Here is a 19,795-nt window from a genome sequence, read left to right on the forward strand (position 1 = left end):
ACCAAGTTTAGAGATAGCCCCAGACATGTGAGATGTAGATTGCGCATGCGTCTTAGTCTTAAACCCATAGACCTCTGTAGTCCTCCTTGGGGCTGGATGAGTAACATCTAGTTTATTGTATTTCTTTACACACTGTTGCGCATGTCTGTGACATAGCAACAGCAACAGACGCTTGTGGCTATTTTTCCCCATTTTCTTCTGGCCTTTTTCCGCGCACAATCTGGCAACATTTATGATTAGGATACTACTACAAGTTCATATTAAGGTGAGTAATATTTGTTTGTACTTTGTAGCATTTTGTTAACGCGCTAGCTACATTTATTAGTCGCTTCCAGATGACGTACCAATGTCAAATTGGTATGGAGCAGAAAACAAGGGTTACCTTATTTGTTAAATGTACGCTCTTACACTCAATCTGATGAATGTGACAATTTAATTATATTCTTTTTGTCCCAAATATGATCAAACTGAGAAGTATTTAGCATATTTAAATCTTATTACCTTCCCACGTAAAGTTTGACACCGCTAGCATTAGCGTATTAGCTGCTAACCGTTCGCATGTTTTCCACAGGCCGCAGAAGATTAGTTGTAATCATGACTTTCCTCCGGCTTTTACAACAACTTCCTGTGGTGCTCGTTCAGACGTCGTCAACAATCCTTCAAAGAAATTTTAGGTAAGAATATCTTTTTTGGGGAAAAAATGTTTTATGTACGTCGTTTTTGAAAGGTGCAGTAAGCATATTGTAAGCACATTTTAGGGTCTTTGGTTTTGGTATTCTTTTTCGTAAAAATACACTTTAGGTGAAATTTACAGAGCCTTGCAATGCTAATGCAACTTCTTGAACGTTTTTTTTTTACATGTTACAACTAAATAGTTAGCTGCATTTCTGGCATCCCTTCAGCATTATGCAGCTACCCCCTTGCTGCAAGGCATTGATTGATGTCCTTCTTGATTTGTTTTGGTGACGGACACATTTTCAGGCTTTCTTACAGCAACTTCTTTTTATCTGACACTTTCATAAGAGAACGTTTGTGAAGTGCAAGCTCCTAGTTCGTGTGGCCTTGGTGGCTACTACTCTCATTAAAAAGCTTTTAGTTACTCTTTCCATTTTCAGATAATGTACTCAACAGTGTTCACAGAGATTTTCAAAGCTTGGTAAATGTTATAGAACATAATTCTGCTTTAATCTTCTCCTCACTCTATAAAAGCTTTGTGTTTTGATCTTTATGATGCTATTTGTTCTCTAAAATAACTGCAAGGCCTTCACAGAACAAATGTATTTATACTGAGATTTAATGACACAGAGGTGGAGTCTGATTTCTTTTAATGAGGTGACCTCTAGATGCACTGGATGTTCTTTGTGGAAATCAGAGTAAAGAGGTTGAATTTATACCCATGCCAATCTTTTCAGATGAATTTAATTTGTAAATAATTTTGGAGAAGATGTATTTTGTTCAGGTTCATCATTATGCACTGCTTGGTGTTAGTCTATTACTTAAAATCCCAATTATGTTGTAGTTTTAGCTTGCAAAGGTTTAAGCTGCATAAGGAATACTGTACAGCAATAATTTTTGCTGCTTGCTTTTTTTCCATTTTCAAATCAAAACCGAAAATGAGTGGGACCCATTATAATAATTAGTATGAAGTACTTTCAAAAGGTTGCTTAGTTTAGAATTACTGACTTAATTTTTATCTTTCCAGTGTCTCAGTTGCTACGCCTGCAATTCAGAAAATGACGAGAGTGCGCGTGGTAGACAACAGCTCTCTCGGAAATACGCCATATCACCGCCCACCGAGAGTGATCCATGTCTACACTAAGAATGGCATTGGGAAAGTCGGCGACAAAGTGCTGCTGGCCATTAAAGGGCAGAAGAAGAAAGCGCTCATCGTTGGACACAAAATGCCTGGGGACCGCATGACTCCACGCTTTGATTCAAACAATGTTGTTCTGATTGAGGACAATGGCAACCCTACTGGAACAAGGATTAAGGTCCCTATACCAACAAGCCTACGTCAAATGGAAGGCGATTACTCTAAAGTTCTGGCAATTGCAAACACGTTTGTCTAATTTCATCATGTCGGATATATATGAACATTTAGCTCTTGAGTTTTCAATAAAATGAAAAATGGTCAATTTGCAGTTTTCTGCATAGTATTTTGTTGCCACCCATCAAATGCCAAAGTGTTATTTTACATATTTGACATTTTACTGAGGCCTCATGTTTACAGCAAATATGACCTTTACTTATATCATAGGATCATCTGCTGCTCTGCAGTTTAGTGGGTCAGAGCACAGATTATAATACCATTTTGGGGTAAATATTTATTGAAGGCACAACATACATTCACAAAACATGACATAAAATGGCACATAAAATTGCTGTTAACAAGGCAACCCTTGCATAAAAATTATGTTAGTTTAATGTCACATACAGTAAATATGATTTAGTGTGAGACGACATCACTGGTGGCTTCCTTCAGCAGGAATTTCAGTGCAAAACAAGTTTCTTCAACTTAAATACTGAACTATCTTAACATAAAAGTGAAAAGTTGGCACTAACTAGGACTCTACTGCCACCTGGAGGTGAGAGTTAGGAGCTACAGATGGAATTCTGAGGTAATTATTTTTGATTTAAAAAAAAATAAAAATGATTATATTGACAGGAAAAATATGGTGGGGCAGCTTTTAGTAAGCAATAAATGACATAAAATTAGGACATAACTTGACAGTAATAATATTAAAATAAACTTAGTAAATAAAAATATCAAATTATGGTGCAGATTCCAGCTGGTGCATCATGCAAAGGCACATGCTGCTATTTTCTAGGACTGGAGATGACTGATTTACATGACTTTTTTTTTTCTTTTTTTTTTTGCTGCGGTATTGCATATCTTCAAACATATGCCTAGGACACATGTGGCTTTAGTGCACCTGCACCTTCCTATAAAGCTTCTATGTTAGGTTGTGTTTGCACTGAGGTGGGGTGTTTCACAGCCTGAGGGGTCCTCAGAACAGCAGGCACTATATTTTTGCAGCTTCTCTTGAAACTATAGGGCTTCTCATCCACACATGGTCAGATAAAGCCACTGAAAAAAGAATCAGAAACAAAAGTTAGATGCAACTAAAGTTTTAAATTTTTTTTTTTTTTTTACATCACTCACCTCTGTGAGATTTATCTCAGCAACTCCTGATCCCTCCTTGTCCAGCTGCTGGAAAGATCCTGTTAAATTGGAAGTTTTTAGTAGGTTAAGTTGTGCCACAGTCCTGATATTGAGATGAATCAATTGAGCAAAACTCTGAGGTATTTCAAGTTTGGATATATTTAGTGCAGAATTACTCACTGAACATGGCTTCAAGTTTGACCAAGCAGCAGATGAAGTTATCAAAGTCAATCAGTTCATTCTCTGCATACCGCGCCACCAGAATCTGGTGCAACCGATTATTCAGTTTAAAGCCTGCGCAGAGAAAGGGTACAGGTTTAAAATATGAAATCATTATGTTTCTTGATAGTATTAATGTCAACAAGAAAGCTGTGGACATTAGACCTGCTGCTTCCACAGCGAGTCGCATCTCATATGAGCTCATGGCTCCTGACTTGTCAAGATCAAACTCTCTGAAAGTGACCTGGGAAATAAAGAGGCAAAAATGTGAATAAAAACACAGGGATTAAGAGTACACCCCCATTTCTCTCATTCTCACCAGCCACTTTCGGATTTTGTTCCACAGGATCTGAAATTCTACCAGTCCCAGGCGAGCGCTGCCATCTTTCTGGCAAAGTATGTGTTAAGGCAGCAAATGATACACCGAGGCAATTTATCATGCTGGCAAATGCACGCATTTTCCAAAAATATAACCAGCAGAACTGGAGTTAACTAGTTTATTTTTGTGCAATAGGGTCATAAGGATACATCCATCAGGTTGACCATGGTTCTGCATGACTCTATGCTGAAGCCGTCAGTCTTTAGATCTTTGTCTGAAACAGCAAAATTGTGATTTTTATTGATAAACCATAGGCACACTGCAGTTTGTAAGTAGTCTGGAAAATGGTGCACAAGCTATACACAAACTGATAAGGGTCCACAGGAACATTAAAATTACTCTGAGGTTAAACAGAAAACTCACGTCGGGTGACCACTCTGTTGAGAATTGTCCTGAGCTCACGAATAGAGATTTCCATGTCCTGTATAACCACAAAGAAAGAAAAAAAAATAGCAGTACCAGAGCCATGTTCTTTTTTCAACTGCATTAAAATCCTGCTTTTTGTTTAATAAGGTTCTACACCTGAGATTAATGAAAAACAAGACAATTATCAACACCATTCCGTTAAATTTCAGGTTACCTCTCCCGCTAGTTGGGCAAACATGGACTTAAACGAATCATCAATATCATCTTCTGTTATTTCCTCCTGCAAGACGAAAGGTAAACATAAAAGTCAGAGATCTATATACTTCAAACAATTAGTTCCAAAGAGAAAATGTTTGAGCTATTCATCCTTGATGCACACCTCATCTCCAAAATCAGCAGATATTTCATCATCCAATTCCCTGCAACAAAAAATAAATATGAGATTTCCCTTCCCACTTTCTGCTAATGATGAAAATGTAAAAAAAAACCAACAAAAAAAATAGATAAAAAAAAAAGACACACTCTGTCTCTGATTGCTTTTCGGTGAAAACCCTGAGAACGAAGTCGGCCTCTTTGCCAGGCTCGAAGGTGGAGGGCACGATGAGGTACTCCCCGGGCGGCAGCCGCAGCCGAGTGCTCACCTCACGGAGGTTGATGAAGGTCTCAGATCGAGCGCACGAAGAATTACTCAAGAAGAAATTTTTCTTCAAGTGCACATTCTGGCAGCCTCTGTGCTGAGGACAGCAGGAGACAAATGACTTTACATGGATTTTCATATTCCCATGTCAATTAATTTAAAACAATGCACCGATTACAGCCAGGTGTGTTTAAAAGATTTGAGTTGCTTTAGTGAGTAGTTTGGTTGTTGTTGTGGTGTTTCATGTACGTCATCCCAGCACAGACCTTTCAAAGAAACTCTTCATCTTGCATATGTGAAGATATATTTTGAAAATCGCTAAATGAGTACCAAGTAAGAAGGTTCTCAATAAGGGATCCTGCACCTACCTCCTCTGGAATCTGCAAAAGGAACAGAAGGGAAGATTGTTAATGGGTGGCATGAGGCAGCAGGCATTTTTAATAAACTACAGGAGAACAGAGGGGGATCCATGCACTCCATCATGGCTCTCACCTCATAGACAGCAAAGCCGATGGTGTGCATGTCCTGACCATGGCGTCGGTATCTGCGCCGGTCCTTCTGCATGAGGGCTACAAGGAAACTGCACGCCACTTCATCATCCTCTGGGTCATCATCCTCCTCCAGCAATGTGATCTTATACTGAGGATTTATCCAAAATGTGTCTACAGACATGGAGCATTTATGTCAAGCCAGTTTTGTTAAAAATTACACATATTGTAGAGTTTCTACACATAGTCACTTTTACATATTTATAAAAAAAAAATTCTTATGGAAATCTGGAGTTTGAACAGTGAGCATCTCTTATTATTATTAGTTTTCAGTGTTACTGAAACAACACAATGCTGACACTGGCCTGTGGTTTTCAGAGTGTGGTATACAGCAACTACTTTTATTCCATCTGGAACTACTTACATTGGCCCTATTTTAAACTCTATAACTCTTGGACTAAGCAGACTCTTTAAAGAAAAGGTTTGTTAATTTTGTGTCTTTGTTAGTACAAATTTCCCTCCAGAATTCCAAGCTGTTTTTAATAATAAAATTTTTTTTTGTTATTAATTTATTAGGACTTTTAGACACAGTCTAAGAACTACAGGTTCTGTTCAACCTCATTAATCGCCCGTCTTCACTGATTGGGCAAGCAGTTCATTATTGGGACTTTTTGATTAAAAGCTTCAGTAAACTAAATGTTTTTATTGGTCCTGATGTAAAAGAACCAACAGTTTCTCTGGATATGCCAGGTTTTCAGGGAGTTTGTTCCAGAGTTTAGGAGCAAAACTAAATGCTGCCACATCTTGCTTGATTCCAGTTCTGGGAAAGCAGTGTGTGAAGACTTTAAAGGCTCATCCTGGGTTATACATGACAAGAATTTTGGCTCATGCCCATTCAGTGATTTATAAACCTATATCAACACATTTTTAAAGTTGTTCAGAGACTACAAAGGTAGTAAAATGGCATTTTTTTGATTGTGATTTGTACACATTTAGTCAATAAATGAAAAGTCAGAAAGTGATGGGGCAAATCAAAGATAAGAAATGTACATTTCAAAGATATTAATGTGAAATCATTGCATTTATTAAGCACCAGTAGACATTTGTCCCTCAGAAAAATTGAAGACTGAAGGAAAAGTCTGGGAAAATTTGGTCATACTAAATTTTCTTTTTTCCTTCAGGATCAGGAAAATGACACCAGATACCAGCCTCTTCATGACTGTGAAGGAACCCATTCTGCTACATGTTTTTGGATTTTTGCTGCCGACTCACTGGGATGGTTCCTGCAGCCCCCGGCGGTGCTGCCTCTCCTCCATGTGCCGTAGAACTTCATGGTGTTCCAGTGACTGAGGCTGTCCTCACTCAGGACGTCCGGAGTCAAGTTGCAGATTTCCAGCCGGGAAAACTGTCTCAAAAAATCACTGAAGGACATCCTGAATGAAAAAAACAACAACAGAAACATTGTTGCACTGTGCAAATAATTTCAATAAAAGTTAGATTAGTTTATTTTGAATCACATTAAGAAATAATCATATATAAAAAAAAAATAATAATAAGTTAATCACCAGTGACACACTTCTTTGACTTGTCCTGTTACAACTATGCAAACCTATATTTTGACAATAGAGAAGCAAAATCTTTTCACAAGTTTTCATCATACAGAAAGAGGAATGTTTGGCTACTGGAGTGTGTTGGAGCAGGGATGCACCTAAAAATTGCAGAGCAGTGGGTTTCCAGCACTGGATTTAATGTACTCTGGAGCTAAGCCATTATTCAATTTGAAGTCCTAGAGATTTTACTCAAATGCCCTGATATTTTAAAGAGTTCTTGATAACATGCAGCCCAGCAAGGTTATCCAGGGCCCACAGCATCATAGGTTCTCCATTGTACTTAACTAGTGAGCATGAAATCCTTCAGCAAACTAAGAGAAAACCAGAGCAGGACAGGAAAAACTGTCTTCCCTCACTGTGTCTGCCACATTTCTCCTCTCAATATATGTACAAAATTAATAGGATTTTATTTTTCTGACTTTTGCAGTGCCAGAAAAAGTATTGCAACATGAAATAACTTTTAAGGCTTTTTATAAACCTTTATGAGAGGAGACACTGGAGGGAGTTGTATGAAACCAAGCAGTTTGCCAAACAGAAACGTATATTAATCCTTTTAACTTCTTGTTGTATGTGAAGATGCAAATCTTACCAAAACTCTCCATCTTCCATGCTAACTTGCAGGTCTTCCCTTTCAGATGGGTCGATTTCATCCCATTCACTGGAACTATGAATGGCAGACATGACATAAGAAACAACCCTCCAAAGCTAAATGTTCACAAAATTTAAAGGTACATCTCAATAAATCTGAACATCACTGATGTAACTGGTTCAATTCTAAATGTGAAACTCATAATTAGATTTACTGCAAAGAGTGGCATATTTCAACTTTTACAACTGTTAAACTTAGATGATTATGACTTACTGCTCATGAAAACCTGAAATTCAGTTTCTCAGAAAATTATAATATTGCATTACAACTAAGAAAAATCTGTAGAAGAGTGTGATTTTATGGCCTATTATGCTATAATAACAGATGTCCACCAGACAATCAGCGATATCCTCTACAAGGACGATAAGTGACGATAATCAAGATAGATGGGTATTCACAGGGTGCAGTCTCCAAATATGTGAATAGAAAGTTCAGCAGAAGGAAAACACACATCTCGAAATACGCCCTGTGTGCTTAATGAATCTACATGATATACAGCTTTCACTTTTTGAATTCAAGTACAGAAATAAATTCCCATCTTGATATGCACCTGTAAGTTTGACCACACTCACTTGTCACTCCAGGCTCCAGTCCACTCCACCTGGCCCCAGGGGTTACGTATTCGGATAAGGCGCACCGCGTTGCCAGCGTAATCGACCTGTCGCACAGCAAAGAGGTGAGGAAATGTCAAACCACAACTTTAATGCTTTGTGCTGACCGAGTTGCAGAGAGACAGACCTCCTTCAATGCGGTGACGGAGTAGGCGTGGCCCTTCACAAGCTTCTTGAAGGTCACAGCCTCCATGTCGAAGGCACTGGTTATCTGTTTCAACATGTGAGCAGAAATTTATAATGCAGAATTAAATTGCCGTTCCAGATGAATAGGCACAAACGACACTTACGTCAATAGAGCAGCCCAGCAGGGAACCCCTTTCCAAGGCTTTACTGATTATCCTGTAGAGATCTTTGGGAGCCTTACGCAGCTCGTACATCTCAGACACCCCCCCTGTGAAATCCTCAAAGCCCTCGGTGGTGCTTCCTCCAGAGAGAGCCTCATAAGAGCCATTTAGCCTGATGGTAAATAGAAAAACCCTTCAGACTAATTGCTTTTAGCAGCAACACTTCAGAATATCCCTCTGAACAAACTAATGCAAGCAATTTTTAAAACCTACTTGGCATAAGCTTTCTCTAGGAGTGCACTCCAAAATTCATTGCCCTCAGCTGAATGGACAAACATGAGCTCTCCGTCTTTGACAGGCAATCGATCGTCAATCACAACGTCTACCCACTCGCCGAACTGCCAGAACTGCAATGCAAAGCAGTGCAGTAAAAAAAAAGAGATCCATCTGTCGAGTCGGCGTGAATAGGAATAAAGAAAAGAAAAAAAAAGGAAGGGTGGAAAATTGTAAGTAAAGAACCTGAAAGTGGAAGATTCCAGCGTAGTCGTCTTGGAAGGACTGGCCGTGTGGAACAACCCGATGAAGGAGCCTCTCATTCAGGGTCAGAGAGGCAATGGCCGCCAAGAGCCAGCAGTCGCCTGGAAGGGAAAATCAGAGGCCAGAACCTCACATCAGAATCTGTTCTTTGAACTTATTTTCACAACAAATTCATAACTCACCAAGAGCACCCTGACAGATGTCCGTTCTGGTGGCTCCGCCCACAATAAACTGGGGGTCCCCTGTCAGTTCCTACAAAGACAACAGAAATGAGTCAGGACAATCAAACTCTTTCAAAGAAATCACCTCTTTTCCTGGCTGCCACCCTCCCATGAGGTTTAACTCTGTAAATATCGAGGAGCTGTAAACAAATGTCAGAGAGGGGAGAGGTCCGAGATGCCGACAGCTGCAGAGGTCGGCAAAGCGCCTGTCCCTACAAGTCTGATTCTGTCCAGGTTTGCAACATGTAAAGTGAGACATGATATGCCTGCTTACATGCAACAGTCAAAATCAAATTCCTGTCCATGAATTATTACATGACAAGCATTCAAAACAAGAATCAATCTGATCTAACTCTGGTCTGGAATGAGGAAAATTAGAAATTATTACCCAGGCTGCACTGTTTACCAGTAACAAGAAGACATTAAAAAGTTATTATTTTATTTTAAATTATTATGTTACTTTGTTTTTTAAGATATACTTTTTCAATTAATGTAGCTTCTTCCTACTAACTTAATTAGTTATTTTTATAATTATTTTAAAATTCCTCTGGCTTAACAGAGTGATTATTAACACTCTGTAAGTGTTGCGGCACACTCCCATTCCCCTGGCTGAAAGAAGACTACAAAACTTCCTTTCTTCACTTACCAGAAAAATAAATTTGGCAATTTTCTAATTACAAAAAAAAGCAGTGATAGACATGGTGTGTAAACTATAATGGACCCATTCATCACTGTTTTAAAACCACAATTTTCAACTTAAGCAGCCTCTTAAGCAGTGGAGTGCAGGCTGGCAGCCAGAGTAGATAGTCTGACGTATTCACCAGCCTGTTAAGACTTTTTTCATTATTAAAAGAAGCAGTAAATAAGCAGTAAACGTAATGAACAAAAAGATGTTTAGAACTGCAAACTCATTTTAGAATGGATTTATATAATAGATTATGTCTCATGTGTCAAATACACGGACCGCGGGCCTGATCCAGCCCGTCATAGCTATTTATGTGGCCCTCAAGACACAGAGCCTCATGAATAGAACCTCGAGATAATAGTGGTGTGCTTAAATATTATTTTATCAGTCAAATCAAATCGTTTTTTATTTGTACAGTGTCAAATTGATGTTCAATGTTATTTAATTTTAAGAGGTACTCATTGAATACAGAGAAAGCTATAATATTTTAACAGTTTAATATATAGTTTTATTAATGCATTCAGCCACAAATGGCCCTTAGTTAAACATTTATGATCTTCATATGGCCCAAAATGAAAAGGATTTTGACACCCCTGGATTATATTATAGATAAAATTATTGGCTAATTTTCTGTTTGACAGTTGTAGATACTGTGATATCAGTTTATTTTCCACTCACTGTCATCATACCAACTAGCAGGAAAGCATAGATTTTCCCTTGATATTTTCTTACCGTGGGTCTCATCCACTCCACATCTCTGGTTTTAGATGAATAGGGTGCAAGCTCTTTGAAGCCCAGAGATGGGGGCTCAGCGGGGAAGCAGGGGTCCTCAAACAGGCAGCCCGCCTCCACACACTCCTGCTTCAGAGCCTCGTAGTCCTGGCTGGCAAAGTGCACGGCCTGCTCATTGGAACCCATGCCCTCTGACCGGAGCCTGTTGGCGTATATGCTTGCAGATATCCCACCAACCGAATACATACTGGGTGCAGGACAGAAATATGGAGCGCGTAGGCGGGTGCAATTTATAAATAGAAGCAAGTTTAACAGTCTTGTCTTGTCTGAATGTTACAACACTTCATCCAGTGGCATAAGTCTGGTTAGAAAAAGAAAATACAAAAATCTGCTTATAGCAAAAGCATCTGAAAGAAGCTGTAGCACTTAGATTTTTTTTTCTTCTCCACATTTACTTATTAATGATTAAAGCGTGGGTTTGCAACTCCAGTCTACGAGTGTCACTGTCCCGCAGCTTTTGGATGCATCCCTGCTCCAACACTCATGAATCAAAAGGCTGAAATACATCTTTGGCATATCAGGAAGTTTTGCAAATGCCTGATCATTAACCATTTGTTTGAGTCACTGTCCTGCAACTTTTGCATCCAAAGGACAATCAAGGACTGAAGTTGCAAAACCCCTGGACTGTAGCTTTGAGTTGCGCGCACACACACACACACACACACACACACACACACACACACACAAAAAAAAAAACTTCCAAAGCTGGAGATTTCACAATAGTAATCCTGCACAAATTTATGCACCTACTCTTTTTTCCTGTCAAATTTGAAAGTGAGAAAAGCTGAAAAAAAATTTTTTTTAAGTGTTTTGTGAGTGTATTCAGCCCCATTTTGCTCTGATACCCGTGAATAAAATCCAGTGGAACTAAGCCTTCTGAAGTCACAAAACCAGTACAGTTTCACATGAGTGTAATTTAGTCACAGTAAACATACTGGAAAGGAACCTCTTTAAGCAAAAAAATGATAAACCTACAGCCAGAACTACAGAGGCGGTTTAGATCAAAGCATACCTGCGTGTTTGAATGGTTCGGTCAAAGTCCGGACCGTTAAATCAAAATCCAATTAAGAATTCATGGTTAAAAATTGACATTCACAGATGCCATAAGTCGAATTTGGCTGAGCTTGAACAACTTGGCAAAGATGAACAGGGAAGCATTTCCATCTCTAGAAGTGCAAAGCCGCCAGAAGCTGAACCTAAAAGACTTGCAGCTGTCATTGCAACAAAAGGTGGGTCTACAGAGTACCAATTCAGAAGGCTCAATATAAACACACACTGCACTTTTGTAAGTGGAAATTACTGAAAGCTGTTCACTTTGTGAATGTGTACTACTTTGTGTTATTCTATCACAAAAAGTTGCAAGTAAAGCGCAAATGTTCGTAGCTGTGAGCATTTAGCTTTCAGAAAAACCTAATGATTCCAGTAATTAGACTCAGACCTTTTTGTAACAGTACCTTTCATTTTAAGTTGAAACGTGGCTAAGATATAGCCATAGCCATATATCAAGAGAAAGAAAACTGACATGGAAGCATTAGTTAGAAATCAATAAAAAGTAGAAGCCAGCAGAGGATAATTAGCAAGCAAAAAGCATGCACTTATTAAATACAATTTAATCACACCAAAGCCCAAAGTAAAAATAAAAATACTAAAAGACGTGTATATATGATACCTTTTCTTTATGGACAGGCTGAAAGGGACTGTGGAGAGGAAGGGAACAGAGAGAAATGGTTATGCATTGATTTAGAGCTGGAAATTAATCAAATGACCAAAAATATTTTAACTTTAAAGATCTTCTTTCACATTAAAGTTTCCCCACAAGCTACAAAAGCCTAACATAATCAATACAACGATTCGGCTGTGCTGCTTTCTGGGAAAACTTGAACTATAGTGTATCTCTGCTCTACCTGACATGAATCCTAATGAGCAGAGTCTGTGCAAAACATACCTGTTGGGAGGTTCTTTACGCAAGTATTCACAGCAAATCACTGACAAAAGGTGAATTTTATTGAGATTTTAAGTGATAAACCAACCAAAAAAATAATATATAATGTTTAAATGAAAGTGTTCAGACAAGACAAAAACTAGACTTTTTGGCTCTTTGGCAGTAAGCTAATAATACTGCACATCAGCCTGAAAACAACATCCCTGTCATAAAACATGGTGGTGGCAGCACCACGCTGTGGGGATGGTTTCTTTCAGAGTTGACTGGGAAAAGGAGCTAAACACAGAAAACAAGTAGAGGCTCCAAAACATTTGAGATTGCATTAAAATACATGTAACACTTTTGGACGCCGTGCTTTATTTTACTTCCACCCCATAATGATTCACTCCTACATAAAATCTAAGTACAGTACATTAAGTTTTATGACTGTGCCAAATGTGAAAATGTTCAGGTGTTATGAATAGTTCAGCAAGGCCCAGGAAGAAGAAAAAAAAATGATTGAAGTGAAGGATGTGTTAGGAGCCAAAAGAAGCCATGCTTGTGATAAAATAAAAAAATAAAAAAGCAGGGGAGAGGGGGGCATTGTTAAAAGAGGCCAGTCCCCAAACGGAGGCCCCTCACGTCTGTGGAGACTCTGCAGGAATGCCCCTCTGTTAAAATCACACCAGAGCTCTGAATGGGTCTGGTTTTTCTTCAATAATGGGGGAAGGACAAAAAAAAAACTGATCCCTGCAGTAACAATCCTGATGGTATCATCCACAGGACTTTAACCCTAAACAACATTCTAAAAACAACAAACCACCTCCCTGTCAGGTGACTGATAATGCTGCCCATATAATATGTTAAACACTTTATGAAATCCTCAGTGGATTCTTTCTTTCAGCTGCTGTAAAAAGTCACGTTAAGTGAGGCCTGCAGCTTGAACCAGAACTGTTCTACAGCACCTGTTCAGCAGGAACATACAGGCCTGTCTGTAAGCGGCCTGCATGTTACACAAAAGATTCTCACAATTATAGATGAAAGCTGCTTTGATCTTACAGCTAAAATCGTCAGCTGAACTGATTCTTTCCACCTCATTGCGCAGCTGTCACTTCCGTGTCTATTCTTACCGGAGCGACAAGGTGCAGCAGATTAAACCCAGCTCTCCGCACCATAAGAAACCCATCGGGCACCGTTAATCACCCACTGTGTAAATAAAGTGGTTCACTAAAGCGACGCGATCAACTCACCACCGGTTAAGTAGACGGCTTCAGGGACCCAGAATATGAAACAGAAAGCGGTTATTGTGCTTATCTGTGAATCAGTGACAGGGGGACAGTCTGAGTGGTCCACCCTCCTCTCAGTCTGCGCTCACTGCAGATCAGACCAGCCCACCTCCAAAGGAGGGTACACTGCACGCCGCCAGTACCGCACAGTGGCCGCTAGGGGGCGCCAAAGACAAAACCCATGCCCTCTGACTAGAACGAAATTATGAACCAGGAGAATTTTGAAAAGATATGAGACGCTGTTGAAAATAAACTACGTATGATGTAATTCTATGAGCATGTAGATATTTTAAACTACTAACAAAGCTAATGCGTGGTGGCAAAATTATTTTCTCATTCACCATCTGCTGGAAAACTATAAATGCACCAGGTTTTGATAGTCATTTGATAGTACTGGAGATCAGAGAGTGGGGTTGGGTGTCACACTTTTTGCTTAATCAGTCCTATTTCTCTGTGGCCTACATAAGAGTGCCTGGTCAGAATAACCTGTCCTTCTTAAGAGAAATTCTTTCAACAGGTATGCACCGCCAAATACAACTTAGATTGATTATCTCAACTATACATCAATTAGAAAACCATTTTGAAAGGAACTTTTCTGAAAAATGTTATTTTAAAATTCAGTCTTAATTTTATATCTTAACAACATCTCATAGAAGCACCTCTATAATGTTATGAACTGACAAAATATATATTCTAGAGTTAAAAAGAACAGAATCAAGGAATCCTTACTAAGGTTGAACTATTTCTAATGGATACAGATAGAAAATCATTTTTATTGCTGCACATTTTGTTAGGGCCACAAACTTCATTTTATTTCAGTGGTATAAATCACAAAATAGCACATAGTTGTGAGGTAGAAAGAAGGTGATATTGGTTTAGGATTATGTGGGTTTAAAAATATTGCAAATGAAATCTGACGTTAACTCTTTCTCTTTTCCAAAATTACACAGGTTCAGTCAAAGTTTTACAGGGAATGTATGTGGGAATTAATTTTCAGAGCCTCGATCACCTCAATGTCAGGTACTAAACTGCTGAATGACAATACCTTGTCATTCTGTGGCATCTGTTTGGAAATGTACTGTACGCGCCAACATTTTGTAACAGCGCCTCTAGGGGGAGAGTTTTACTGTGTGTACAGCCCCGTCCTGCCCTACATATGCAGTGCCTTGCAAAAATAATCTCACTCTTTGAAATTTTCCATATTTTCACACATTACAACTACAAATTTCAGTGATGTTGAGATTTTATGTAGCAGCTCATCAAATTTGTAACATTAAATGAAAGTGATACATGGTTTTCTAAATGTTCAACAAATACAATCTGACAGGTGTGACATTGATTTGTATTGAGCCCCGCTAAACATTTTGCAGATGCAAGTTTTTAGATGGCTTTGGCTACTAGCTTTAGTATAGCAGATACATTTTCTGCAGTTGAATACAAACTTTTTTCAATTCAGAAAACGGTTCAGCTCACTACTGCAGACCGAATCAGGTTTTTATCAACTGAGATATAAAGTGTGATAAACAGCAGCAAAGGTTAAAAATCATCAACTTCATCAGGCTGTCTTGTCATGAGATAAATAAAATCTTTACATCTGATGTTTATTTAAACTGCTGAGACTTGTCGTGAGAGTAGACAGGAAGCATGCCTCCAAGAATAGCAGCCATTTATTTTATGAATCTGCTATTTGTAAAATAACCAAGCCTACCTTTTTTAAGGTTTGGTATTTTTGCAATTTTTCTGTCCTTTTTTTTATAGGTGATTGGTTTATTTAGGCCCGAGCAGCTAAGCGCTGCGAGAGCCTATTGTTCCTGTACTGTTTCTTATTAGGCCCGAGCAGCTAAGCGCTGCGAGAGCCTATTGAAACCTTGCTGTTTCTTATTATTATTATTATTATTATTATAGTTCTTCCGCCAAATGAATTGGCTTTTTGGGGGCTTTATCATATTCAAAAACTCACCAAACGTGGCGGGGGCATAGAGCCCGTGTAAAATTTACGTATTTTAAGGTCCCCAGAAAAATCGCACAAGAAACGGCTCAAGGGCGCCACCTGGCAAATTTCAAAGGACCCTTTCCTATTCACTTACTTTATCGTAGAGACTTGAAATTTGGTACACTTGTAGAGCTCCCCAAAACACTCAGAATTTACAATTAATGTCATAGTGCAAGTATCACAGATTGTCGGCCATTTTGGATTGAAGCTCCGATTTTGACCCGATTTTGGGCGTTTGCAGGGTTCGCATTTGATCGAACTTGTCCTAGGGATTTCGATCGATCGGCTTGAAACTCGGTCAGATCGTTCAAAAGGCATGGCCGATCCAAAGTTATCGTAGGTTTGCGTTTTCGGGCTTGCTGAAGGGGTCTTTCCGGGGGTCAAAGGTCACCGATTCGCCATGAAACATCAAACTGTTATAACTTTTTGAAAAAAACTCATAGAAGCACCAAACTTTCAGTGATTGATCATCATGGGATGCTCTACAATACCCAACGGTCAAATGATGACGTCACTTAGGCCACGCCCCCTGAGAACAGGAAGTGTCATTTTTTACGCTGAACGGTCGCTATCTGACCCCTTTGACCTAATCGAGGTGAAACTGTGTCCACAGACAGAAAACATGTTGGTGTGTTGAGGATTCCAAGCCAAGCTCATTTGAATCCAGCAGGTGGGCGTGGCGGCGTGGCGAAGTGACCCTAAACGCCGTGTCCTTACGTTTGGCTGTGGATTCCACAATTTTGAGGCCAGCTGCACCAAACTTGACATGAGTGATCCTGGTAGGGTCCCCTACGATCCTATGTTGTCATAGTCTGACGTAATCTAAGCCCCGCCCCCTCAGAACAGGAAGTACCTTTTTTTGACTTGTAAAGCTCCATCTTTGGCTCTCTTAACCTAATCAAGATGATTATGTGTTGGATGACAGATAACATGTTGCTCTCACTTGCTTTAAAGCGCCAAGAGTTTTCAGTAGAGGGCGTGGCCGTGGCAGCGCGGCGAAGCAGAGGGAACGCCGCCGCCATACGTTTGGCTCTAGATTCCACATTGTTCAGCCCAGCTGCACCAAACTCACTAGGATGCATCCTTATCCATCCCCGAACAGGAATCCATAACAGTCGTTGATGGGCGTGGCCTAATTTCTCTACAGCGCCCCCTAGAATTTTTTAAATAAGCTGCCCCAAGCCATGCTTTAACCTAGAATTATGAAACTTGGTACACATGTGTATAATGACAGGACCTACAAAAAAGTCTCTTGGAGCCATGGTGCAAACCCAACAGGAAGTCGGCCATTTTGGATCAAAATCCGCCATTTCCTCTTTTTCATAGACATCGCATCTGATCTATCTCCTCCTGCAGCTTTTGAGATAGAGACTTCAAACTCAGTCAGCAGAGACTTGAGACATTAAAGATGAAAAGTTATCGTAGGAATTTTTCTATGTCAAAGCATGTGGGCGTGGCTAAGTCCCAAACTTTGACTATTCGCCATGAAACATCAAGATGCAATAACTTCCACATAGAAGGTCACAGCTGCATCAGACTTCCTATATCTGACTACAGACCACCCCTCATCACATTGAGATGGTCAGTTGATGACATCACCTTAACCCCGCCCACTTCCGACAGGAAGTCACCTGTTTTTTCTATTGTATGTCTTACTTTTACTCTCTAAGTCATATGGGTTTCATCCGGTGTAGGCTGACATGACATGATATGATGATGAACTCTCCCATGATGAACTCGACTGACCCGTGGGGGCGTGGCTAAGTCCCAAACTTTGACTATACAGCATGAAACATGAATGTGAAATAACTTCCAAATGCCAGGTCACAGCTGCATCAGACTTTCTATGTCTCATTATAGACCAGCCTTCATCATAGTTAGGTGGTCGATTGATGACATCACCTTAGCCCCGCCCACTTCCGACAGGAAGTCACCTGTTTTTTATACTGTATGTCTTACTTTTACTCTCTAATTCTTATGGGTTTCATCCTGTCCTGACTGACATAAAATGAAATGATGATGAACTTATTGATGATGAACTCATTGATGATGTACTCTACTGACCCGTGGGGGCGTGGCAAAATGGCTGTCCCTCGCCATATGCATACAATCGTCTCTTATTCACAAACGCATCATCCTATTTGCACCAGACTTTTTATGAGTGAAACTTGTGAACCTCTGAGGAGCCCAATACAGTTTAATTGCAATTTGACTCCACTGCGCCCCCTAGGTTAATCAAAAAGCTATATCTCCTTGCCACATGGCCCAATCTGCTCCAGATTTTGGGTGCATGGCCAGTGAACGCTGCCGAAGACATCGAAGCGGATCGCGTGGAGGACGGCGCGCGAGCGTCGGCGGTGGCCGGCGGGAGGCGGTGCTGGAACATCCGCGGTGGCTATAGGCTCGAGCGGCGCTTGGCTGCGAGGGCCGCTTGAGGCTCCGCGGAGCTTTAATTAGGCCCGAGCAGCTAAGCGCTGCGAAGGCCTATTGTAATCGCGCTGTTTATTATTCTTATTATTATTATTATTATTATGCTTCCGCCAAATAAATTGGCTTTTAGGGGGCTTTATCATATTCAAAAACTCACCAAACTTGGCGGACGCGTCAGGTCTGTGTGAAAATTACGTATTTTAAGGTCCTCAGAAAAATCGCACAAGAAACGGCTCAAGGGCGCCACCTAGCAACTTTCAAAAGACCCTTTCCTATTCACTTACTTTATCGTAGAGACTTGAAATTTGGTACACTTGTAGAGCTCCCCAAAACACTCTGAATTTACAATTAATGTCATAGTGCAAGTATCACAGATTGTCGGCCATTTTGGATTAAAGTTCCGATTTTGAACCGATTTTGGGCGTTTGCAGGGTTCGCATTTGATCGAACTTGTCCTAGGGATTTCGATCGATCGGCTTCAAACTCGGTCAGATCGTTCAAAAGGCATGGCCGATCCAAAGTTATCGTACGTTTGTGTTTTCGGGCTTGCTGAAGGGGTCTTTCCGGGGGTCAAAGGTCACCAATTCGCCATGAAACATCAAACTGTTATAACTCTTTGAAAAAAACTCATAGAAGCACCAAACTTTCAGTGATTGATCATCATGGGATGCTCTACAATACCCAACGGTCAAATGATGACGTCACTTAGGCCACGCCCCCTGAGAACAGGAAGTGTCATTTTTTACGCTGAACGGTCGCTATCTGACCCCTTTGACCTAATCGAGGTGAAACTGTGTCCACAGACAGAAAACATGTTGGTGTGTTGAGGATTCCAAGCCAAGCTCATTTGAATCCAGCAGGTGGGCGTGGCGGCGTGGCGAAGTGACCCTAAACGCCGTGTCCTTACGTTTGGCTGTGGATTCCACAATTTTGAGGCCAGCTGCACCAAACTTGACATGAGTGATCCTGGTAGGGTCCCCTACGAACCTATGTTGTCATAGTCTGACGTCATCTAAGCCCCGCCCCTCAGAACAGGAAGTGCTTTTTTTTCCATGGAAAGCTGCCTTTCTGGCTCACTGCACCTAATCAACATGATTCTGTGTTGGATGACAGATAACATGTTAGTGTCACTTGCTTTAAAGCGCCAAGAGTCTTCTGTAGAGGGCGTGGCCGTGGGACCGCGGCGAAGCAGAGGTAACGCCGCCGCCATACGTTTGGCTCTAGATTCCACATCGTTCAGCCCAGCTGCACCAAACTCACTAGGATGCATCCTTATCCATCCCCGAACAGGAATCCATAACAGTCGTTGATGGGCGTGGCCTAATTTCTCTACAGCGCCCCCTAGAATTTTTTAAATGATCAGCCCCAAGCCATTCTTTAACCTAGAATTATGAAACTTGGTACACATGTGTATCATGTCAGGACCTACAAAAAAGTCTCTTGGAGCCATGGTGCAAACCCAACAGGAAGTCGGCCATTTTGGATCAAAATCAGCCATTTCCTCTTTTTCATAGACATCGC

At 40.3% G+C, this 19,795-nt stretch overlaps 2 protein-coding genes across 2 annotated transcripts; one reads left to right on the forward strand and one right to left on the reverse strand.

Annotated features, from left to right (window-relative positions):
- The first annotated feature begins 65 nt into the window (after positions 1–65).
- On the forward strand, positions 66–2,135 carry mrpl14 (mitochondrial ribosomal protein L14). The gene is made up of 3 exons (XM_015006371.2): positions 66–265; positions 572–674; positions 1,703–2,135. The coding sequence occupies exons 2-3, from the start codon at positions 595–597 to the stop codon at positions 2,067–2,069; spliced, it is 447 nt and encodes a 148-aa protein (XP_014861857.1). The 5' UTR covers positions 66–265; positions 572–594; the 3' UTR covers positions 2,070–2,135.
- Positions 2,136–2,309: 174 nt separating this feature from the next.
- LOC106929419 (calpain-1 catalytic subunit-like) lies at positions 2,310–13,962 on the reverse strand. Its single transcript, XM_088012924.1, has 23 exons — positions 13,816–13,962; positions 12,314–12,341; positions 10,585–10,831; positions 9,129–9,198; positions 8,929–9,047; positions 8,683–8,816; positions 8,413–8,581; positions 8,250–8,333; positions 8,084–8,169; positions 7,452–7,526; positions 6,525–6,685; positions 5,257–5,426; positions 5,133–5,144; positions 4,650–4,861; positions 4,507–4,546; positions 4,342–4,407; positions 4,125–4,182; positions 3,911–3,975; positions 3,702–3,770; positions 3,548–3,626; positions 3,344–3,457; positions 3,164–3,222; positions 2,310–3,088 (listed from the first exon to the last, which is right to left on the reverse strand). The coding sequence occupies exons 3-23, from the start codon at positions 10,828–10,830 to the stop codon at positions 3,062–3,064; spliced, it is 2,115 nt and encodes a 704-aa protein (XP_087869050.1). The 5' UTR covers position 10,831; positions 12,314–12,341; positions 13,816–13,962; the 3' UTR covers positions 2,310–3,061.
- Positions 13,963–19,795: the final 5,833 nt, after the last annotated feature.

This window comes from Poecilia mexicana, unplaced genomic scaffold, assembly GCF_051168715.1.
Source record: "Poecilia mexicana isolate PSO_F unplaced genomic scaffold, ASM5116871v1 scaffold_15, whole genome shotgun sequence".
Lineage (NCBI taxonomy): Eukaryota > Metazoa > Chordata > Actinopteri > Cyprinodontiformes > Poeciliidae > Poecilia > Poecilia mexicana.